The following is a 25,567-nucleotide window of genomic DNA, read 5'->3' on the forward strand; positions in this document are numbered from 1 at the left end:
AAATTAACTTCTTGTAATTGTTATATTGCATATTTAAGCATAATATTTTCATGTTTAATGAAGTATATTTTATCCCCATCATTACTGAATCCTCGTTTTATGTTTTTTAGTTTATGGCGTTATTGTGTGCATATCATAGCCATATAATTGTAGTATTACGGTTTACTTGCATTATCAACTGAGGCTGTGCAATATAATATAAAAATAATAAAGTCTCCCATTGAACTCGTATCAGCTATATCACGAGTTTCAGCTCTAAAAATGGTAAGTTTAGTACATTACAAACATTAATAGTAGATAAAACACTTGAAAAATCATAATAAAATATACTGGTAACTGGTAGTGATTGAGTCCCTGTTCTCTATGTAAAAGCACTTTGAGTGAAGTGTAAGAAAAGCACTGTAAGTGTAAAATTAATACATTCAAAATATGTTTTTTTTTTTATCTTCATCAAAGCAAGGAATATTTCAGTTTTAAATGCTTAATTGTAAAACATAACATAATCTCAACATGGCTCTGAATATCTCCCACAGGCGATGTCCAGGTAAACCCAAATCATGAGATTCGTCTGCCAGAAGAGCAGTGCCATAACACGACTGACGTAAAGTGTTCTTCCACAAATTGCTTGCAATTTTATGTTTCAACCACAGATGTCGCTAATGAGCACAAAGTTACGTAGTGCAGCTTTAAAGTCCTTAGATATGGCTCAAGACCATCCTTCAATATAGATCTATAAGATTATTGTTTTCGGCTACTTTATCATCTGCCAGGCAAAAAAACGCAAGTCCGATCGCTTAGACAAGTAAAAGCACACTTCTCCAATAAGCAGCATGATTTGAGGTATCATTCATGTCTATTGCACAAACAGTACATGGTGCGTTAAATACTTAGGTTAAGGGTTTGTTTAAACGCCAAACTCTGAGTAATAGTTACAGTCATGCTAACCTTAGCAAGCACCACTGATAATAAAACTATAAAGATTATGGAAATGCCATATAAAACAATAGCACAATAGACTCAAACAATAAACTCCTTAAGATGCTTAACTTTCATGTCTTGCCTTTTGGTATAGTATAGGCTATAGTATGTTCTATGGAAGATCTACACTCACTGAGCACTTTATTAGGAACACATGTACACCTACTTATTCATGCGATAATCTAATCAGCCAATTGTGTGGCAGCAGTGCAATGCATAAAATCATGCAGAAATGGGTCAGGAGCTTCAGTTAATGTTCACATCAACCATCAGAATGGGAATTGTTGGTGCCAGACGGGCTGGTTTAAATATTTCTGTAACTGCTGATCTTGTGGGATTTTCACACACAACAGTCTCTAGAGTTTACTCAGAATGGTGACAAAAAACAAAAACAAAAAAAAAATATGCAGTGAGCCGTTGTTCTGCAGACGGAAACACCTTAGTTGATGAGAGAGATCAATGGAGAATAGCCAGACTGGTTTGAGCTGACAGAAAGGCTATGGTAACTCAGATACACTCTGTACAATTCTAGTGAGCAGAATAGTATCTCAGAATGCACAACATGTCGAACCTTGATGCGGATGGGCTACAACAGCAGAAGACCACGTCGGGCACTTTATTTACATAGTGTTCCTAATGAACTGCTAAGTGGGTGTTTAAAGAATTTAGAATGAATCAAAATCATAAACTTCAAATTACGTTATTCAGATTATGATCTGGGTCTTTGAACCATTTTCTCAGGATGTTGTCTTGTACAAGAGCCCATTAAAATTTTCTCAAACCCCAGAAATTTTCTCAAGTTCAGCATACACTCTTTTCAGTGTGTGTGTGGTCCTGTGATGATCACTGTAACCACAGAGCAGTCAGCTTTAAAACTGAAGGTGTGTGCAGGATAGTAAGTGGCTTTTTTCGTTCCAGAGCTCCTGATCCATGAGCATGTTGGTGAGAACCAATGACAGCAAGCTTTATGCTGTCCTAATGTTTGCTTTGGACTCCTCTCCAACATTTTAATTCTGGATATGACACACACCTCTAATGAGCAAATGAGCAGTAATATCTTATTATGTGGTATTGAATACAAAAAGCAATATGACAAAATCTAAAAGATTTGAATTAGTGTTAATCAATCAGTAAATTATATTTAAATGCATGCAACCAGCAAAAGTTTGTACATTTATTTTGGTTGTTTCAGAGGATAATGGGCAACATCAGAGTGGGTTAACCTAAACACCTCAATAAATACTGTACTAAAGAGCAAGCAGAGAGAGGCCACCATTTTGACTAATTATCAGTTGAGACAATTTGTTGTCACTTCCTGTGGTTTAAGTTGGGCTCATTTAGGTTTTAGGTCCAGGTTTGGAAAAGTGCATTGTTTTTCATGTAGAATATAGGTGTGGTTTTAGGCAAAGGGGTTAGATTTAGAGTACAAATATGCAAAGTTACCAAACTGTAGGTCTCCTATGGGACGAAATTTTAAAAACCAGTAAGTACAAATATCTCTAGTCCACGATGTGGAATATATTTAGCTGGTCATAATGATGCAATACATTAAAGCAGTCAACAAATTTAGTCTACCACTAAATAGCCCTTGTTAAATGCAGTGTACAAAAAAAATTTGCTAAAAAGGACAAAAAAGCCCCCTGAAATGGTATTGTTTGTGGTGAAATGTTTTGATTTTGAGATGTGGGATCAGATTTGTGGACTTTCCCTTTTCAAGTCTCACCACAACGCCTGAGTATGCAGGCTTAATTCTTCCTTTTACTTTACATTTTGAACTAACAATGTGGCTAAAGCTTCAGCATAACTTGGATTCTTCTCCTGTTTAAATCATTATGCTGTTATTCCAGTCACTATAAAGAACTGATTCCTGCCCATAATGATTTCAAAAAGATATGCTTTAGTTTTTAAAAGCAGATAAACTGGGTCATGAAGTTGTCCCCAGATGGCTGTGGGGCCATTTCCTGTGCATGCAAGCAGAAAGGTTCTGAAACCACTAAAACATATTAATTGAGCAGGGCCTTCCAGCAATTGCTTAAAAAAAAATCTACTACCCACAGTAGTGTGTCTGGTATTTACTGCAGTGAATCATGGTGTTCTCTTTGACAGATCAATTTCTTCTTGCATAGAAGTTTTGTGTGTAAGGAGCATAAAGTAACCAGTATTGGGTTTCTGCTCAAGTTTATTACCAAATACCATAAGATGTTTTCCTTGTCATGTTCTTTCATCCTTGGGAATGAGGTAAAAGTTAAAATATCATACCACTTACCACATTCAGGACTTTCTTTGAATTGGTGGAGAGTTGAGCTGTAATTACCTGTCCTTAAAGAAGAAAATCTCTCCTCTGATCTGGGCTACAGCATCAAATATGATGTTTTCATTACACACATCCATTGGAGTGATTGGTGGGGTGTGAGTAGGCAAAGGTTTGTCAGTTGGTACACCTGTACAAAAAGGAAAAGAGGCAGAAAGAGAGAAAGGTATATGAATATCATATGATATGACCCATAACAATTGGAAGCTTTTTTGACACTTCACACTTACCGTAGAGCTCCTGGATCCCTTTAATGTCATCGTCAGACAACCTTAAATTTTTGGTGAAGGTATAGATGGGAGCCATGAGAGCTCCAGGGTCCTCTGAATGTTCCAATCCCAGGGCATGACCAAACTCATGGGCTGCCACCAGGAATAGACTGTAGCCTGGGAAACAGGAAAAAGGCGGATTTATTATGTTTGCCAAAGTTACATAAAAAGCATAGCATCAAAACATACTGTACTTTAAAGCAAGAGAATAGAGACAGAAAAAGGAAGCGATTGGATGTGAGCGCAAAAATAAAGCCAATGGCTCATTTAATGTGCTTAAGAAGACACTTATGCTACTCATATGCAAGAGATTGCTGTGCAAAAAAAAAAAAAAAAACTTAATAGCATTAGCTACTTGGCTAGCTACTGTATATTATAGCCACAATTTTACAAACAATGAAACACAAAGACAAACATATCTCTATTCCACCTTGATCAGGACAGAAGCCCCACTTGCGGTCATCATCATAGCTTTTGGTGACAGCGCACCACATCTTCCCATCACTGCGCCCCGAAGTAGTGCAGGAGTCGTAGGTATTGCCCAGGAATTTAAAGGGGAAGACACATGGAGCACCCTCTGAATTTCCTCCAACTGTCGACATGGCTGTAATGGTAATGCAAATACACAAAATCTTTAAATGTTGGCAATGACCAAAATAGTGTTATAAAAGCATACAATGCCTGATAATTATGAGCAACATTTGATTGAAATTATGTTAAACATCATGCTTTAAACCAAGCTATTGTGACCAGGGCCAAGGTTTGTTCCATATCCTGATTAGACCAAATCTTAAAAAAAGTCAAAATTAGAGTTGTCGATTTTACGCGTTAATTCAGTATGATTAATAATATAAAAATAATGTGTGTGTATATATTATATATATTTACACAATTAATCATGTCCCCATTCCATGAGGAATACTCCTACCATTGGAGCAATTCAAGCACAAAGTACCATCTATTTTCTCCAGGGGGCAGTAAGCAAAACTCCAGCTGTATAGTTAATGTGCAGCTTATACAGAGAACAAACCACACTTACCAACAGCAGACAGCACAAGATGAGGACGGACGCATTCTTGCATTCAAACACAGCTTGATGGAGTGCAAATCAGAATGCAGGGACCTCAAGATGTGTTTTTCTAACTACGTTTAACTTGACACAGTGACCTAAAAACAATATGTGTATGATGCTACGCAACCAAACCGAGACGCAGGTGTTCACTGATGCATCCTTAGACAGCCCCTTATAATAAATCTATCTCTAGCATATAAATATAACTATTTATAATTATTCAATCATTAGATATTTAATTATTGTTATTTGAGGGGCTCTCTTGTTAAATAGTTATGTATGTGATTAATTCAATGAATTAATTGACAGCCCTAGTAAAAATGTAGAAAAAAATTAACAACATGGTTGCCTTATTGCAAAGACAAATCTGTCAAACACTTAGACTGCTCTATTGGACTCTCACGTTGTCAGGCCCCTCATCAGTCTCTGCTCCCTCTCTTCCCCGCTCCAACTCTCCCGACTAATTACCCTCGCCTGATCTTCATTAGCCACCTCATCAAAGACAATACAAATACTCACCTCAAACTCCCACTCTTGGTCTAGTCTCGTTTTGACTCCTCACGTGTGTACTACTCATCCTTGTCGCTCTTCCCTAAGAATATCACCTGTGTTTGATTTAAGTTATTAGTTTGTTTGACGTCTCCTTTTTTTATATCCAGTTCTGTTCTTCGTTGATACCCGTGTTTATTTTGTGTACTTGAATAAATCTGCGTTTGGGTTCATCACTTCTATCGTCCTCTTCTCTGAGCTTAACAGAAGACTAGACCTCTACAGAATGAACCCAGCAGAAGCAATGTCTCACATCGAGCGAGTAACCTAACTCAAACATCAGCTTCAGCGACATGATGATATACTTGATGAAATCCGGAACCTCTTGAAAAGACTAGTTAATATTCGACACATCACCTCATCTTCCTCCACTCTGGATGCCTTCACGGATTCCACAGCATCCACAACAGCTCCTCCGCTACTTCCGTCTCCTCTGACATTAGTCAGCCCAGTGGCATCGCCGGCAAAATACTCTGGCTCAGCAGAAGAGTGAAGTGGTTTTCTTTTCCAGTGCTCCTTGGTGTTCGAGACACAACCCCAGCGATTCACTAATGATCTTTCAAAGATCGCTTTTATCATCTCTCACCTCGCCAGAAAGGCTCTTCAGTGGGGAGACGCGATGTTGAAACAGGGGGGCTCTGTCATGCAATCCATTGAAGCTTTCACAATGCACTTCCGGGAGGTATTCGAGCCATTCACGGGGGATTTCCACGCCGGTGAGCAACTCAGCCATGTTAATCAGGGAAAGTTGTCAGCCCTGAGTCTTCACTACGCTTCCACATGCTAGCCTCAGCCAGCCATTGGAATGAACCAGCACCGATCATCTGCTATCGACAGGGTTTGAATAAGGCTCCACCCTCCTGGCCTTCCACGGCCTCGCCCTCCTGGCCTTCCACGGCCAATGAGCCAACGGCCACTCCTGCCACGGGCAACGAGCCAACACCCACGCCTGCCACGGCTAACGAGCCAACACCCAAGGCTAACGAGCCAACACCCATGCCTGCCACGGTCAACGAGCCAGTTCTTGAAGCCGCATTTGTCCCAGAGCCCGTGTTTCAAACCGCGTCTGTCCCAGAGCTCGCGTTGCAAGCCTTGTCTGCCCCAGAGCCAGCGTTGCAAGCATTGTCCGTCCCAGAGACAGTGCTCACTGAGCTGTTAGATCTGGAGCTGGTTCCCAACCCTGTACCCACCCCGAGTACCCTTTTTCTCCATTGGTTCCCTCCAGCACGATGGACATTCCTCCTCTGCGGGTCCCGTCCAGGACATTAGCTGCTCCTCCTCCTCCCCCTGATCAGCCAGTTCTCCCCAAGTCACCGGCTCGACCATCGCCCCCTGTGACATCACAGACGAAAGGGCCTTTCAACCCTCTGACTCCACCTTGGCCCTTCGATCCCTCGACATCACCTCAGCTTTACGATGTCGACTCCACTGTGGTCCTCCAGCCTATCGCCTTCACCAAGGTTCCTCGTCCCTCCAGCTCTGCCTTGGTCTGTCGGTCACCTGGCTCCGCCTTGGCTCTTCGATCCTCCAGCTATGCCTTGGCTCTCCGATCCTTTTTCTCCACTGAGGACCTCCATCCCTATGGCTCTGCCTTGGTCCTCAGTCCCACCAGCTCCGCCTTAGTCTTCCGATCCCCCTGCTCCACCTTGGTCCTCCAAGCCTCCGGTGCTGCCTTGGTCTTCAGAGCCTCCAGCTCCATCCTGGTCCTTTGAGCCTTTGGCTACACTCCGGTATCCAAGTTCTCCAGCTCCGCCTCCTGAGCCCCCTCTTGAGTCTCATTTGGCTCCACCTCCCAAATCCTCCTCACCTTCCTCCAAGCCTTCCATGGCCGTCTCCAAACCTGATCCTCCTCCTAAACCTCCTGAACCTCCGCCAGCTCTGTCCTGGCCACCTGATCCTCCTTCCAGGCCTCCTGACCCTGTCCCTGCCTTGTGGCCGCCTTCCAGGCCTCCTGATCGTCCACTGGCTCCTCCCAGGCCTTCGGTGTTGTCCTCTTCATTTTGGGCTTCGGGAGCTGCCCGTTTGGGGAGGTGGGTACTGTCAGGCCCCTCATCAGTCTCTGCTCCCTCTCTTCTCCGCTCCAACTCTCCTGACTGATTACCCTCACCTGATCTTCATTAGCCACCTCATCAAAGACAATACAAATACTCACCTCAAACTCCCACTCCTGGTCTAGTCTCGTTTTGACTCCTCACGTGTGTACTACCCTTCCTTGTCACTCTTCCTGAAGAATACTGCCTGTGTTTGAGTTAAGTTATTAGTTTGTTTGACTTCTCCTTTGTTTTTGATATCCAGTTCTGTTCTTCATTTATTTTGTGAAATTTGGGTTCATCACTTCTATCATCCTCTTCTCTGAGCTTAGCTCACATTGCCATTAAGTGTATCTGTTTATCAAATCTGATGTCACAAGCTGTAAAACTGGTAGTTAGTGGTAAACCTATATATTACCTAAGTGTCATTATATCATGGCATTTAAACCTTAAGAAAAACTACAGGACTGTAGCTAAGAGAGGCATCAGGGAGGAGTTCTTCTAAATCAAACTGATCCTCAAAATGAAGACCACACCAATTGTATGGTATAAACAGAGCTGTGTTTTGTTAAAGCAGCTAAAATAAGTGGCTTCTCTTTTCCTGTGGTCCAAAGCTCCAATTGTGCTGATGCTTGCACCAGACTTGTTTTGTTATTCAGGCGGACTCTTATTCAGCACACACATAGGGAGAGAGGGCTGCATTCCCAGAGAATTACAACCAGATGAGGATTTCTGTGCTCCTGGCTTGCTTATGCCAGATCACTAATACAATGGAAAATATTCTGTAATAAGGAGAGAAACTTTTACAGTCTGCTGGAAACTAAAGAGTAAATGCAGGCCAGAGCTATGGGGCACTGCTTTAATAACTGACTTATCTTAAAAAATAAAATGCATCATTAAAGTATTGATTTAAAGTCTCTGCAAAGACTCTCTTGTCTCTTTAGGTAAAATGTCAAAGAATCTCCATCATCAGCTGTTAAAACATCTTGAGCAACACAGCAACAGGTTTCCAAAAAACTGAAGTGTTACATTAATCTTTGTTTCTCAAAGAAATCAGTATAACTGGTTCTCTGAATTGAAAACCGCATAGTTACCTAATGTAAACAGACGTCGCGTTTATAGAAGTGTTGTAAGTATACGAGTTGTAAGCTGTTACCTTAAAGCTTTTGTGACAATTTGGCTGTCTCTTTTATAAAACAAATGTATCATGTGCATGACAATACTGTTCAAGTTGCTGTTTGTGACTTACGAATGACAAGCACATGTAAACAGACATGCCTGCGTGCATTGGTAATATTCCGTTTCACTGATGTGTTGACTGTGTGTATACAAGCTGTAAACTGTTTTCGTGGTACTTTGTGGACAATTTCACTGTCTGTTTCATGAAATAAACGTATCATGTGTTTATAAAGACAGTATGATTCAATATTTGTGCGAAGATGAGTTACAGGCGCTTAGCCAGCACAGCTTTGTGTGTCGGTGCGAATGCCGATTTGAATCTGTCAGCTTGTAAAGTACCTTGCTGTTGCAGAAACACAAATGTGTAATGCTCCTCTGCTGGGGCCAGTTATTAATCATCACAAATATGTGACGGTATGTATGAAACTGATGAAACAGTGTTGAATTCACCTATTGTCTGATTATTAATTAATTACAGCTGTTGCATGATCAAAGTATTGCCACCCTTCTTAATGTATTTCGGCAACACAACTGTGATGTTTAATCAATCAGCCCGATAATGATGACATCAAATAAACCCATTAAATAAACCACAAAAACTATATGATTAGCTTTTGATCAACTCAAAAACAAATTTTCCCCGACCAAAACATTTTGAAGAATCAGATGAAACTAATAGACTCACCCGTCTCTGGACAAAATCCATAAGTCTTGTCCCGGTCATAATCGTCTGTGGTGGCACACCAACGGTACCCATCATCCCTGCCTGAAGTTGTGCAACTATCATATTTATCTCCCTGGAATGTGAAGGGGAATTTACAAGGGGCTCCATCGGCATTTCCACCCAATGTGAACAGGACTGCAACACAGGGAGGAATACAAACCTCAATGAGTCATTGATTGTGACATATTCTGGTCATGATATTTTTAGCGTTTCTTCCTCAAATTAAGTCTAAGCTCTAACTCTCTGAACTTTTTGGATGGAACATGTATAAAAAATAATGCATTGTAGAATTTAGCACAAAGTGTACTCACGCTCGTGAGGACAGAAGCCATACTTTCCATCTTTATCAAAGTTGTATGTGGTCGAGCACCAAAGGAACCCGTCATCTCGACCCTGAGATGTGCAGCTGGTGTACTCTTTATCCATGAACAAAAATGGAAACTTACAAAACTCCCCCTCTGCATTACCATACTTGACCTTTACCACTAATATAAGAGGGAGAGAGAGAGAGAGAGAGAGAGTGAGATAAAGAGAGAGAGAGATAGACATTTATAACTACATTCTGTGACTTTTGATGAACAGGTTTAGCATTTTTCTGAGTGAAATATTGGAAAACTGGCATGACCAAAAGGAACCTTAAAGAGCAAGTTACCAGAAGCAAGACAACTGAAATAGTAATCGATACCTTGTCCCTCTCCTAATGTCCACAGCTCATCATCATCAAAGTGAGAGTCTCCCCCAATACCAGGTCCAGGGGCAAAGGCATGAGCTAGCAGACCATCCTTCCCATCAAATGGGTAACCATCACCATGTTCTACAGAAAATACCGGACATTTAACTTAAAACATACTTATTTTGATTCCAATGCACCAGGGCTAACCTTTTGATAATTGAACACAAGGTATCTAATTGCAAGGTTTTAAGGGTTCTCCGTAAAGATTAATTTACATACAGTTGATATTGTTAAGTAATTGCATTCTGCATTCAAGAAAGAATTTCCAAAGACCACAAAGCCAGTCTCAGGTGCAATATACTAAAGATTTTCTGGAGTGACTGTGGTTGACATAGTATTAAAAAGACATGAAAAGAGCTTCAAGAGCTTTAAATATGATACAGAAAAAGGCCAAAAAGAAACTGAGGTTTGTAAATTTAAAGAAGAGTACTTTGCAAATTTTAAAACTTATTCTATAGAAAGACCAACAATTTTCTGGGCTACCATTTCGGCCAAAGTTAATCATGATGTCAGCTTCTCCATCCATGATCCTGGTGAAGTTCAGAGGTGTGACATCACTCCAGACTTTAAATGCACGATAGAAGGCATCATCAATTGTTTCTTCATCCAGATCCGGGGTGTGGCCCAAGATCCTATTGAAGGAAGAAAACTTACAATGAGCTATTTTACATCATGATCAAATTTGTTCATTGAAACTGGTTAGGTTTCTTAATCATAAAATCTCCTTCCAGTTTGATTACACACTCACTGAGCAATTTATTAGGAACACCTGTACACCTACTTATTCATGCGATTATCTAATCAGCCAATCGTGTGGCAGCAGTGCAATGCATAAAATAATGCAGATGTGTGTCATGAGCTTCAGTTAATGTTCACATCAACCATCAGAATGGGGAAAAATGTGATCTCAGTGATTTCGACCATGGCATGATTGTTGGTGCCAGACGGGCTGGTTTGAGTATTTCTATAACTGCTGATCTCCTGGGAAATTCATGCACAACAGTCTCTACAATTTACTCAGAAACAAAAACAAAAAACATCCAGTGAGTGGCAGTTTTGCGGATGAAAATGCCTTGTTGATGAGATAGGTCAACGGAGAATGGCCAGACTGATTTGAGCTGACAGAAAGGCTACGGTAACAGATAACCACTCTGTACAGTTGTAGTGAGCAGAATAGCATCTCAGAATGCGTCGACACTTCAGGCGAATGGACTACAACAGCAGAAGACCACATCGGGCACTTTATTAGGAACATAGTGTTTCTAATAAAGTGTTCAGTGAGTGTATATTGCCTTCTCTTTGATCTACACTGTCCAGCTTGTTACCTATTTATATAATACTTGCAGCTAATATCCAAGTTATTAATTTTTTGGAAGTATTGTTATATTGTAATAGTATTATTGGTATAGTTGCTCAGGAATCCAAAAGGTTAAGTGAATAAGTCTGCAACAACTCTGAGAAAATGTCAAGTTCCCAAATGGCGTGCTGTTGGGAGAGAGTTTCTGGATCCAAACTGATCAAATGCAGTAAACCTTTGGGTCCCATAGAGTACGATGGGAGGCAAATGCTTTCCATGTTTCCCTTTTCATTGCCATACAATTACAGTATAAATAAAAAATCCTCCGTCATCAATTCATTCTTCATCAAAAAGAGGCATGGGATATCCAAGGTCTCACCATTAGACCTTCAGTGATCAATTCTGAAATAACACACCTCAACGGTCTGGTTTCTCCTAAGGAAGATGCTCTGCTCCAAACCAAAACAGGACTGTCAAATACAAACCTGTATTGGCATTACAAGGCAGCCTGAAAAGGTCCCTACAGGACACCTAATGCAGAAGAAAAATGGAGCAACATCAGAGGCTGCAAACACATTAGGCAGGTGTAAAATGCCCAGATGAGCATGATGTAAAAATTGTTATGCAGACCACTTTGGAAGACAAAAGTGGCCAGATACAACTAATCTCTGATAAAAAAAAAACAGTTTACAATGGCATTCATGAAACCTTCCATGCAATCATCACATCAAAACCAACAAGAATACAAGGTTAAATGCTTTTCAGAGCTTAATAACTTCTTAATAAATAATTAATTATCAAGCTTAATAATTTCTCTGACTCTTCAAATCTCTCATGGTGATGTGTTTGCATTTACCATCCATGGGCTCCCCTAAGCAGCTGACTGTGGTTAATAAAGTTAATTGACATAACAATCAGAGGGAATCTTTAAAAACTATCCAAATGCTTCCTGCTTGCAATTCCTACTGTCTACAATGTCATTAAAAATGGAAGTTGAAAAAAGAGAAATCGTCGAAGTCAAGACAATATCTGGAAGACCAAGAAAAGACTCTAACTGCTCGTAGACTGGTCAGGAAACAAAAAGAAAACCCCCATATCACTACAAATGCCCTGCAGGAAGATTTAGCTGGCATGGAGCAGTGGTGCACTGGTCCACTGTGCAGCATTGCTTACATGAACATAATTGGCATGGAAGGGTCCTCAGAAAGAAACATTTACTGTAATCTCATCACAAAACTCTACATTTGTGAAAAACACAAAACTTAGATAAACCTTAGACATTTTGAAATCAAGTGCTGTGCTTTGATGAAGTAAAAATTAAACTTACGGCCAAGACGTCAAATACTGACGTTTATGCAAAAGCCCTGCGCATCGCTATGTAGACATTAAAATCACCCTATAGCGTCTGTATTGCGACGTGGCCGGCAAGCGCATTGCTTTCAATGACAAACCTTTGGTGTCAATAGAATGATGTGAAGGACATTGGAATTTTATCATCATGAAATTAAATGATGGGTTACAATTTTGTCATCATGACATGATATGTTGGGGTATGATTTAATCTCATTTGAACTCAACCTTTATTCCGTGGTTTTCACATTCACCTCTGCTGGTGTGACCTGTTCCATTCCGGTTGTATTCCAATTCTTTAAAATGCTTTGCATGCAGAAAAGACCCACATTTAAGTCTTTATTCAATGATCAATGATGACATTAGCCAAACTATTTAATAAACAAATATGCAAGGGGTGGGGATTGCGTAGAACTTTTATAAATGACAGATTCTGCGGAATCTGGGTTTGGGTTTACTATTATGTAAAATATAAAATATGTAGCTTGCACTGACCATTACATTGTGACAGATTCATCAAAACAATCCATGCTGAAATGTGCTGCACAAAAACTTCAGACTGGAACTTTAGCCACTTTTTATTAACAATGTGAAGTTTTGGGATATGCAGAGAAACGGGCACCACACACAGCCAGGAACAGCACACGTTTTAATTAACTTTCCCAAATTTTACACTTATCGTTAGTTCTTCTTGCATTGAAGAATGATAGCATCTATCTGGCTTGCTTCTTTCTACCTCACCATGACAGTTTCTGAACAACAGTCATCTGTGTGATGTCATAGAGTTGAGGAAGTTCAGAACGAGACGTTTTTGCAGCTTAGTTTAAAAAAAAAAAAAAAGGCTCTTTTTGGACTGGGGAGGAAATTTACAATATGTTATCATAGTACATTAAGCTTTTTTCTATCAATTTCAAAGATCTGAACTGAAGCAAGGTCAATGGCAAAAAACAAGAGAACTCCACTGTAAAAATCCACTGGACCACCTATAAACTTCATCCTAGAATACATATGTTTGCTCAAGAATTAGACTAATGGTGGTAAACCAATTCAATTGGCTAGGTTGATTAATCAGTTGATATTTGGCATTTTATTTGATATTTTTATTTGAGTATATTTTGAGTTAATATTGTGTAAAATAAATCTATGTCAATTCAGCAATTTTGTGTGATCTCTGTGACGAGGAGGAGGGCAGGGCAGGGCCGTGACTACGCTCGCCCAGCCCACAATTTGGCTAATCAGCCGAGGAGAGGGATAAATGCGGCGGAACGCAGCAGTTCGGGAGAGAGAGAGACACATGCAGCTGACATGTGTGTGTTTATGTTTGTGTCTTTTTGTTTCATTAAACTATTATTTTGAATGTTCAGCTGGTTCCCGCCTCCTCCTTTCCCATCCTTAACCTTGTTACATTGGTGCCGAAACCCGGGATGGAGGAGGGATGGGCTGTCGTGGAGTCCTCGCCACTGCCATCCACCCAAAGGAGCAGCCGCAGCCATCCGCCAGGGGAAAGGGAGTTGCTGCCAGCCACCTGGATGTGGAGGAATGCCCGCGTCCGCGAGGGGTGGAGGAGTTCCCTACCGGCCGCCAAAACGCGGAGGGGCATTCCATCCTCCAGGGGTCGGAGGACTGGCTCCGGTCAGCAAGTGGAGGAGTGGCTGTCATTTGCCAGAGGGTGGAGGAGTGATCGAGGACCAGGCGACAGCGTGTCTGGGAACCGGCGAGCAAGTTTTTTTCCTCTCCTCTCTCTCTCTCTCTCTCTCTCTCACTGTTGCTCTGCCTTGCCCTTTCCCTCTCCTCTTTTTTTTGGGGAAGTGGGGGGGGGGATGTACGTCATGCCGGGGGTTCCCTGGCCTGAGGCAAAGGAGGGAGGAGTGTGACGAGGAGGAGGGCCAATTGGGCTAATCAGCCGAGGAGAGGGTTAAATGTGGCAGAACGCAGCAGTTTGGGAGAGAGAAAGCCACATGCAGCTGCCATGTGTGTGTTTATGTTGTGTGTCTTTTTGTTTAAGTTCTTATTAAATATGATTATTCCCAACCTTAACCTTGATACAATCTCATTTACTATCTTTGAATTGCATCATATATTTCTAAACAGAGCAAAGCTGCATGCTGACAGAAAAGCTAAAGCTGAACCATTTCTTCCATAATCTGCATACTGATCCTGAAAACTGCTACTGCTAAAAGAACATAGCTGTGGTCATGACTCATTTAACGGAAACACTGCCTGGACATGTTGGACAGTAAATCTCCCAGAGCTCTCAATTGTTGCCCTCTCTTTTCTTAGAATGGACTGTTAACCCTCTAAAGCTTATAGTATGTGTTCTAATATGTATTAGTCCTTATTCATAACAGTCTATGTTGAGCTTTGATTATTGGTCAGTTTCTTTCACCAATAGCACCAATTCAGTCAATTGCTTCGAGAAGCATTTCATTTCATCAGCACAGTAACTTTATAACCTCTAATCAGTTTAGATTTGTTGCTCTTTTTTTTTCTTTTTTTTTTTAAGATTAACATTTTTATTTGAGTCATAGAAATGACAAAGAAAAACAAAACATATATACAATGTATTAATATTTAACTCCCACTACTACCCCTGCCCCACCCCAATCAACAACACTACCCGACCCCCTACGAACATCCTCGTGGTCTCACATAAGTACACACACACAGAAAAAAATTCATAAAATAAAATAAAATAAAAAATATATAATAATCATACACATCTCAAACTACGCCTCTCTCTCCACAGTCCCTCCCCGAGAGTCCCCCAAAAATATCAAATAACTTCCCCACTTCCCATCAAATGAATCCCAGATCCCCAGCCTTCTACACGACACCTCCTTGAAAGCTGCCACCCTGCCCATCTCCTCGCACTACTCACGAAACAAGGGGGCTCCAGCTGACTTCCATCCTCTAAGGATAACATGTCTGCCCACCATCACACCAGCCAGGATCCAATTCTTCATGTACTTATCTCCTACATCAATGACCGCCCCGTCACCCAAAATACAGAGCCTGGGGCAAAAGGAGATCCAATTACCCAATACGTCGGCCATAAAATTCTGGACCCTCAACCAGAACTCCTGTATCTTACGACACCCCCAAAAAACATGGGTGGTGTCTCCATCTTCTAAATGGCATCGCCAGCAGGTGGGTGTGTCCTTAAGACCAAGCCTATACAATTTAGAAGGGGTCCAATAAAATCTATGTAGACTCTTAAATTGCATAATGTGCACCCTTGCATCTCTAGACTTGACATTTTTAAGAATCCAAGCCCACACTCCCTCCTCCAAAAACAAATTTAAATCTTCCTCCCATAATCTTTTGAGGGAATTTAAAGCTCCATCCCCCAGACTCTGAATTAGTAGGGAGTAATACACTGATGCCTCATGACCTTTTCCAAAAGCAGTATTCACCACTACCAGAGTATCTGCCGCTCTAGGAGGTGCGTGCCACTCCCAAAAACAGTGCAGAGTAAGTGGCGCAGCTGTAAATACTTATAAAATTGAGATCTGGGAATCCCAAAATTTTGAACCAAATTTTCAAAAGGTCTCAATACTCCACTCTCATATAGGTCACTGAGTGTATTAACCCCCATCACAATCCAATCTGACCAACAGAAAGGGGACTTATTAATGCAAAGTTTAGGGTTCTGCCATATGCTCGAGGCTACGTTTAAATAAATATCAGAATGAAATACTCTGGACACTTTTGTCCATATCGATTGCAAATGCAAAATAACAGGGTGTGACTTAACTTCTCCGATTAATTTGATCGAAAGGCTATGCAGAGGCGAGATAGGGGCAAGAGCTTCCTTTTCAATACAAAACCAGGGAGGGGCCCTCTCAGGTGGAAGCGACCAATGAGCCAAATGTTTGAGACCGAACCCAGAATAATAAAACAAAATATTGGGTAGGCCTAACCTACCTTTGTCAATCGGCCTATGTAACTTATTGAAATTTAACCTATGCTATCAGATTGCTTGAAATAAGAGAGGGGGACATCTAGAGGGAGAGATTGTAACAGGTAGTTGAATTTTGGAATAAAATTCATTTTAATTACATTAACCTTCCCAATCATCGATAAGTGTAATGAAGCCCACCTGTCCACATCAATCGAAAACCTTTTTATTAAGGGATCAAAATTAACTCTGACTAAATCAGACAAATTTGCTGGGAATAAAATTCCCAAATACTTAATGCCCTGTTTAGGCCACTGGAAGGCCGTTACTGGACAGTACGCTGTCAAAGCCAAAGCTTCGGATTTAGACCAATTTACTTTGTATCCTGAGAACTTGGAAAAGGAATTAATAATTCTGTGGAGGCAAGGCATAGATCTAGTGGTGTCGGAGATGAATAATAAAATATCATCTGCGTAAAGCAGAAGCTTATGCGCCACACCTCCCACAATCACCCCTGGAAATCATCCTCCTTTCTTATTGCGGCTGCTAATGGTTCCAGGGCAAGACAGAATAATAATGGGGAAAGAGGGCAACCCTGCTGAGTGCCCCTATCCACAGTAAAATAATCTGAAATTAACCCGTTTGTTTGTACCGCTGCTATGGATCTTTGTCCTTTTCAAGAATCAGACTGATCTGGGCTTGTGTCACGGTTGGAGGAAGCTTTCCATTCTTTAATGATTCAGTATAAACTGCTAACAAAAGTGGAGCCAGTTCTGTAGCATAGGATCTAAAAAATTCTGCGGCAAAACCATCTGGCCCCGGAGCCTTGCCAGTAGGTAGGGACTTAATTACCTCGTCAAGCTCCTCCAAGGTTATCTCAGAATCAAGAGCGTTTTTTGCTCAGTCTTCAGTTTAGGAAGATCTAATGGTTCCACAAAGTTTCTAATGTCTTCATCAGTAGACGAAGATGTGGAACTATAAAGATCAAGATAGAATTCTTTAAAGGCATTATTAATATCAATGGCTGAGGTAAAAATTTCACCACCAGCAGATTTCACTGAGGGAATGGTAGAAAAAGAATCTCTCTGTTTTATATATCTAGCTAAAAGCTTCCCTGCTTTGTCCCCCGACTCAAAGTATGACTATCTTGCCCTGAATAACCAAAACTCCACTTTCTGCGACAAAATAGTTTTATATCTATATTTCACTCGGGTCAATTTTCTGAGGCCATCAGATGACATACGGCACTTCAGCTCTGCCTATGCACTTTTAATATTTCCTTCCAACTCCACGAGTTCTCGTGCTTTGGATTTTTTGATGAATGAGGTATACTGTATGATCCGACCTCTAAGAACTGCCTTAAGTGCCTCCCAAGCCACGCCCACAGAGGATACCGAGGACCAGTTGGTCTTCATATAAACACTGATTTCAGTCTTTAACATTTGCTGGAAATCAGGATTTTGCAAAAGGGATACATTAAGGCGCCAACTATATGATTTATTTTTCTCCATATGTGGCAACACCTCTAAACTCACCAGGGCATGATCTGAGACTAAAATGTTTCCAGTTGAGCAATCAACAACAGATGAAATGAGGGATTTGGATGTATATATAAAAAAAAAAAAAATCTATTCTAGAATAAATCTTATGGACTGATGAAAAAAATGTATAGTCCCTCTCAGATCAGTTCAAAAGTCTCCAAATATCTGTGAGACCGAGCTTTTTACACATCCTGTGAAGCATCAATGTTGCTCTAGGGGGTTTACACACTTTTGCTTCACTGTGATCAAGGACTGAGTCCATCAAAAGATTAAAGTCTCCTCCCAATATTATATCATGAGGGGTGCCAGCGGCTTGCAACATCCCTTCAAGATCTATAAAAAAGCCCTGATCATCAGTGCTAGGTGCGTAAATATTAGCCAAAATCAGACTTTGCCCCTGAATTTCTGCTAAAACAATAATGACTCTTCCTAATTTATCATTAAACTGTTTGAGAAATTTGAATTGTAAATGTTTATTTACCAATATAATGACTCCCTTCCTCTTACTTGTGCCAACACTAAAGAAAATATATCATATTTCTTACGTTTAAGAAAATAAATAACCTTCCTTCTTTTTATGGGGTGCCCCAACCCATTCACATTCCATGTGGAGAGAGATAATACACTCATATTAACATTTGACATTTTGATTTAATAAAAAAAATAAATTGTGTGCCAAAAACAAAATTATTAAGACCACATTTCAACATCAATGCAACAATAAAACCCCAAACTTCCCCCCGAACAAAACAAACAGAAAAACGTGCGCATTAACCCCACGCATGAAAGCGCCAACCGTCGTCAATCCCTCTAAACTCAAAGAGTCCATGTACGCCTACGAGAGACCCCGCGACAACTTTGCCATCGGATTGCTCAATTTTGCTTCACAAATTTGTAAGGCAAAATTACAGAACATCAAATATTTTGTAAAACAAACCCCAGCCAATAGGCAGAATAAACACAAAGAATGTGTAGACCCATTCACAGAACTGTCTCAAAGGTGTGTTCCTTCACAAAACAAATTCCAGCCGATATAAAGCCGTTCATTTTCCTCGGTCAGACAAACGAATCTTCAGTGAGCCAGCTGATGAGTGCAGCAGATTACATATTAATTCCAATATCCCACGAAAATACTCCACAAATCATACTCCAGCCAACAGGAGGCATAAGCACAAGGAACTGACAGATTCATCCATAACTGTCCCGAAGTAGTGTTATTTAACAAAACAAGCTCCAACCGCTAGGCGGAACCAGCACAAAGGAAACGAAACATGCATCCCGGTTCCTCGGATGGTCAAGAGTCAATTCACTCGGAGGCCGCATAAAAGTATATCCCTTGATTTACACAGTCCGCCAACTCTATAAAAGACATCCTTTGTGTGGGCATGTAGATATTTTGCGGTCATCCGTTCATTGTAAAAGTGATCTTCCGTCAATGAAAAAGTTTCTTTAAGGAACAGTGTAAATCAACAAAACAAAAACTCCAACCACTCGGCGGAGCCAACACAAAAGGAAACAAAAATGGCACCCAGCTTCCTCCAAAAGCCAGAGTATGTACAGTGAGTCAATCCACTCACAAGAAAAACACCCAATTGTTACTCACCCATTGTTTCAATAAAAGACATTGCCTGATTGGGACATGTAAATACTTTGCTGCCGTCCTTGGTGTTTATTCTCAGTCTGGCTGGAAACATCAGAGCAAAAGTGATCTTCTGCTGATGTAAGAGTTTCTTGCATTCCTTAAACCAATCACGTTTCTCTCGTCGAGTTCGCAAAGTCCGGGAACAAGAAAATATTGTAATTCTTCCAAGAAAGCTTTCCTTTGCTCCTCGCCTGGCGCAACACAAGATCTTTATCGGATGATTTCAAAAATTTGGTCAGAATCGATCGGGGCCTTCCTCCCTCAGCAGATCTGTAAGCAGGGACTCTGTGAGCTCGCTCGATTTCCAGCTTGTGGCCTGTTATGTCGAGCAGACTCGGGAAAAGCTCGTCTAGGAATTTCACCATATCTCTGCCCTCCTCATGCTCAGGAATTCCAACAATTCGAATGTTATTCCTGCGGCTTCTATTCTCAAGATCTTCAAGCTTTTCAAGAACACCTTCCAAATCAACTTTGGTCGCGGGAGGATTAGCGGTTAATTCCCTCTCTGATCACTCCAAATACTCGATTCGTTTTTCAACATCTGTCACTCTTGTGACTAGCTCAGATAATTTTTTTTTCCATCGCCGTAATCGATCAACGTATTACAGCGAGATCCTCCAAGTCCGCAAGTACCTTCGTCAACATCACCGACATGTTGGACAGTTGACGCTGGATTCCTTCTCCCGCCGCGCCATCCAAATCGAGTCCCCATTCCACAGGCCTGTCTGGGCTTTCATCTTGAACCCGTAAGTGTCTTTTAATGTCTCCAGAGCCCGAGGATTTTGACTTCTTTGCCATGTTTAACTCAAACAGTAAATGTGTAACTGGGTGTATCGAATTTCACCGGATTATGTAATGAAAATAATAAAAAAAAAATTGCAAAGTGCGCAGAGATATCTCTCACATGTCTGCCCTTCGCATGGCGTCACCTGACTCCGATTTGTTGCTCTTTTGAAGTTCCACCTCCACTGCTGTCCAACTTACACACAAAGGTCCTAATAAGAACATTCTTGAAAAGTCATGTGTCTTTTTGAGAGACTTACTGAGTCATACAAACAGGATCTCTTCTTTCTTTCTTTTTTCATTACAAACACTCTTAAGATCATATAAGATACAATATATATAACGTTAATGAACTTTGTTGATTTCTAGTGTGTTAAATATGTTTAAAGTCACTGTTTTGATGAGCACGATTCGATTTGGTGTTTTTACATATTATTTATTGTCTGAAACAGCAAGAGGGGGAGGGACATGTCGAACGACTCATCCCATTTTTTAAAATAGCCAATAAGCTTTAGTGTACAGCCAGACACACACATAAACACACACACACCCTTTCCACCATGCTGCTCATGTCAGAGCAGCTTACCGGGGAAACTTGAGATGCGATCTCAATACCGGACAGCTTTTCTAAAACTTGAGAACCAAATGATACGCGACTAAACGCAACTAAACGCGTAAACGCGTTAGAACCAAACTAAACGCTTTACTGCATAACCAGCCTACAAACAAACACAGCACAGCACACCGTGGTCTTTGCTTACAACAAGGCTGGAACCAGTGCCAAAACAGATATAAAAAAACAAGTGAGTAAAAGATAATACATCCATGTTTTAAATCACAATACACTAAGCATGATGAATAAAGAACACTTACAGTACTTAAGCTATACATCCCAAGAAACGTCCAGCTACACAAAAAATATAAATAAACTCTAGCAACTTTCCTCGCCTCTAGCTCCCGCAATGGCATGTCCCATTTAGAAGTGATCATCCTTATGACTTATTCCCTTCGAAGACAATTACCCTCCACTGTGAGAGCTTCATATGGCTGAAAGGTGATAACGGTCAGTCAGAACTCACTTTTTAAGCAATTCTTTTTGGAAAATCTGTTTAGAATGACCATACATGGATTGTGCTCCCTTCAATATGCCCTGCGAAGGCTGTTTTAGTTCAAGAGAGCATTTGATTGGACAGGGTTTCTGAACCTCTATGTGAGGTCATGGATGTTCCAGAGCCTTTTTAGCTGGAAGAGCGAGACTGCAGATTTTAAATGCTTTTATCTTCTGAAAATGAATTTTGTCAACGTTTAGATGTACATTAGCACATAGATGACCTTAAAGCTAATAGACATGGACTAAAAGCAGCAAAACTTTACTTTTGATTTCACAAGGTCTTTAAAAGACTAGGAGCGGCTGACAAACGGTGGGGAATCAAGGGAGTAAGAAAACACACACAGACACACACACCTGTATGTAACATTTTTCTGTCCCCACAAGGGTTTCCTGTGAAAGAAATTGTAGTTGGCCACATCAGGAACTCCACATCGTGGCTTCTTCATGATCTCTACCGTCTTCTGGTCGATCTCCCCTGTCTCCGGCAAAGCAAAAAACTTCTGCATCTTTTTCAGAGTGTCCTTCAACACCATCAGATTACACCTGTCTTTTGGGCAGCCATAGAACTTATTTAAATAGTGCTGTAGAAGAAAGAGAGAGAGAGAGAGAGAGAGAGAGAGAGAGCGAGAGAGAGAGAGAGAGAGAGAGCTTAAAAATCAAACTAAACAATCCCTCATTTCAAGGGTCATCATATATGAAATGCTAATTTTATTGGAGAGAAGAAAATGCATAAAAATTACACTCACCAGAGCCACCTCTTTGTCTGTGTGAGTAGTATCATCGCCTGGGAACCTTATGATGGGTGAGGGCGCAGCAAAGGTTTGCAGGGAAGCAAGAAACTGAACGAGGAAAACTTTGAGGACAAAATGCCTACAGCTGAAAAACTTGAAGCGCATCATGTTGGTCCGGTTCAAAGATGCTTGTGTCTTGAAAATAAGGTGGTGAATGAGTCTTTACGACGAGTTTCTCGACCGCACTGCAAATGTTCTTTCTTTTCCTCAGCGACACATCCTGCTCCCGTGGTCTGTGAAATAGCTTCTGCTTGCACACGCACTTTTCTGATGCTAGAGACTGCGCAGCCTCCAGATCCAAGAATTTAGGCAAGCAGTGAAATAGGAGACGCGTGACAGCGGGAGAGAGCAGAAAGATGTGTGGGCGCGCATCATGTACACATACACAGAGAGCCCTGAAGTTTGAAGTGTTTGGCCAATTAAGTTTGCTCTCTCAAGGACTTTGTTTTGTACAAACTACAACACACTGAACAACATAGCATTATATACACTATTACTGTACAGTAGATTAATAAATAGTGATTCAATGATGTTGGTTAGTTGTTTAGCTTACATAGTAATTTCCCAGGGAAGAAAGGGTTTTGTGCCTGATCCCAGTATTTGTTTTTATGGTTCTGAACTGAAAACTTTTCTTTGGCTTCAACAGATGTGTTTAGGCCAGAGATGACCAGATTAAACGTAATCTAAAATTAACGACAAAATGTTTACATTTACATTTAAACAGACGTGATTCCCACGTAGCCGGTGGCTTGTCAAGTTCACACATTTTATTTACTATTTCGTTTACCATTTAACGGACAGCTTTATGTTTACGTTCCGAATGGCGTGAAACGCCTTTAAATTTGTTTTCGTTCACTGTGAGAAACGCAATATTTTAACTCTGGATTCAGAAAATAAATGTTGACTTTTAAACTTATTTCAAAAAGGTAGTTGTTTGAACTGCGTCACATGTCTCATGTAGGTAGGCCTACTTTGTTTTTGGGTCATTCCTGGCTATTGGTGACTTTTCAATGTGCTAACTTTTGGGGGAAAAAAGAATACATTTGTATTTTATTTTATTTTTTCATGTTTATAACATTATATCAGGTAAATGACATGTTTAACCTTCAGGAACTTGTATTGGTAGAGCTCAAGCATTTAAATAATAATAAATATGGGTGGATTGTTTAGACATGGCCTGTAAGAGAGTTCCACCCTGTTAGGGACATATACATAATGTATGGCAAAGTGTTAATAATGTAAATATTCAACAATACTTAGCTTTTCTTACAACTTATGTGTTCCTTATTCCATCATATACGTTTTTTTTTCTTTGAATAATAAAGAATGGTTGAGTAGAACATGTGTTCATTATTGAGAACAGTCACATTTTTGCACCCAATTTACTCAAAATGGTAGATAATAACAGAAATTTGCACCAAAAAACATATATATTCTGTTAATCCTTTTCAGCTCTGCAAATTAATATAAAAACATGCAAAACATTTAACATAGTTAAGTTATTAAAAAAAAAATAAAATAAAAAAAATAGTGACAAACAGGGTGGAAAGGACCCAAACAGGGTGGATTACCAACAATGACCCCGTGAGTCATTGTTAAATAAATAATTGTATTAACTCACAGATGATTTAACATTTATTGAAAATACAGATTATTAAACACTTTAAATGTACAGAACATTAAACACATTAACAAATATACACCAATGCCTCTCCATACAAACAAATGTGCTTCTTCCCCAACAGTTCCCCAACTCAGTGACTCACACAGTTTGTGTACGGGCCAGTATTTAATTAGATATAATATTTTATTTTTAACTACATTTAAGTTTATTTCATTTCATTTTATTGTAAGCCTTGGTGAATCTCTTACTGGGAAAGATTGGTACTGCAGTGGTTGAAACATATAGCATGCTGGGACCATGTTGAGACACACTTAAAAGTAGCCCAAAAGTGTGTGTGTGTGTGTGTGTGTGTGTGTGTGTGTGTCTAGGCCTACTGTCTTAATATCATTCTAAGACTGTTGTGTCACCTTTGGGAAGACTCCTGTTCCACAGCCAATTTTGAACATGTTTACATAGCAGAACAACATGTTAGCAGAATTCTCAACCTGCCTACACTGCCCAGACAGATTCTTCAACATATCTCGATGTTGCCATGTCCAGTTGCACCAACCTTTTGTTTAGTGCTTGAGGCACTTCAATCAGGCACAATACCTGACTGTCAGCATACCAGTTGACAGCTTTGCGAGGGCCAGGCCAGAAGAATTTGTTGACACCATTTCAATGCATGCAGTTCACCTGGATGTTATTTTCTTCAACGGCCATTATGATGCCAGGGTAGGGTTCATCATCGTACCTCACCATACACTACCTCCCAACATGGTCGCTGGTAATAGCCTCTGGACGCCACAGGATTTCAGTGGTAGGGACATCTGGAGCCACAACATCTTGCAGAGTTACTTCTTTGAGCTCCCCAAGAGGTGTTGTAGGTGAAGATGGTATAGCTGCCCTAGCCTTTTCCCTGAGTTTTGCTTCCCTCTTCCTCTGTCTCCATTTCTTCCTCTGTGCTCACTGCTCACTTTCACTAAGGTCAGCAATTTTTTTCTTTTCCCCTGTCATTCGGTCTCTCTGCCATTTCTCCCTCTCTTTCTGAAGATACTCTGCTTGTCTCACTGGATCTGCATCTCGCTCTGCTCTGTAGTGACACTGCATTTTTACTGCACTTAGTGGTGGAGCCATTTCCTAACAAATATGTACAATTTAACTTTACATTATCATGCAAATTGTATAGACAACACTTTATATTAATGGTCAGTTACTGTGTAAATGCATATTAACTGATTATACACAAGAGGGTGTGATCAGTTGATAGTTACTTTCTAAAACACTTTTCCTCTAAATGAATTCAAAATAATGTCTCTTTTTCCTCTTTGTTAATTGTTGTACATAAATCATACATTCAGCACCTCACATTACTCATTATATTATAGACCTCACTAATTACAGGTCTATAATTCATGTTTTAAAAGAATTCTACATTAATAATATTATTTCAAAACGTGTAATGCTAATAAAAGTTAAAATAACTTAATAAAAGTTAATAAAAGTAAGTAATTAGATTAATTAAACCCAGTAACTGTAATCTGATTACAATAATTTAAAATGTAATGCTTTACACTGCTTTTTTTTGTCATAAATGTAATTAGATTACAGTAACTAATTACTCTGTAATCGCATTACACCCAACACTGGCTGTAATAGATTTTCCACCCTGTTAGGCTTATATATCTAACAGGGTGGAACCTAAC

At 40.3% G+C, this 25,567-nt stretch overlaps 1 protein-coding gene across 1 annotated transcript in view; it reads right to left on the bottom strand.

The window, feature by feature from the left end:
• The window catches only part of mmp2 (matrix metallopeptidase 2), a 43,490-nt gene extending 20,956 nt beyond the window's left edge, over nucleotides 1-22,534 (bottom strand). The window contains exons 1-9 of the mRNA XM_051655068.1: nucleotides 22,214-22,534; nucleotides 21,822-22,048; nucleotides 10,329-10,477; nucleotides 9,798-9,926; nucleotides 9,424-9,597; nucleotides 9,074-9,247; nucleotides 3,989-4,162; nucleotides 3,520-3,675; nucleotides 3,293-3,419 (exon numbers count right to left, since the gene is read on the bottom strand). Coding sequence (XP_051511028.1) covers nucleotides 3,293-3,419; nucleotides 3,520-3,675; nucleotides 3,989-4,162; nucleotides 9,074-9,247; nucleotides 9,424-9,597; nucleotides 9,798-9,926; nucleotides 10,329-10,477; nucleotides 21,822-22,048; nucleotides 22,214-22,366 — 1,463 coding nt within the window. The 5' untranslated portion in view covers nucleotides 22,367-22,534. The remainder of the gene's footprint in view (nucleotides 1-3,292; nucleotides 3,420-3,519; nucleotides 3,676-3,988; nucleotides 4,163-9,073; nucleotides 9,248-9,423; nucleotides 9,598-9,797; nucleotides 9,927-10,328; nucleotides 10,478-21,821; nucleotides 22,049-22,213) is intronic.
• Nucleotides 22,535-25,567: the final 3,033 nt, after the last annotated feature.

This window comes from Myxocyprinus asiaticus, chromosome 2, assembly GCF_019703515.2.
Source record: "Myxocyprinus asiaticus isolate MX2 ecotype Aquarium Trade chromosome 2, UBuf_Myxa_2, whole genome shotgun sequence".
Taxonomy (NCBI): Eukaryota; Metazoa; Chordata; class Actinopteri; order Cypriniformes; family Catostomidae; genus Myxocyprinus; species Myxocyprinus asiaticus.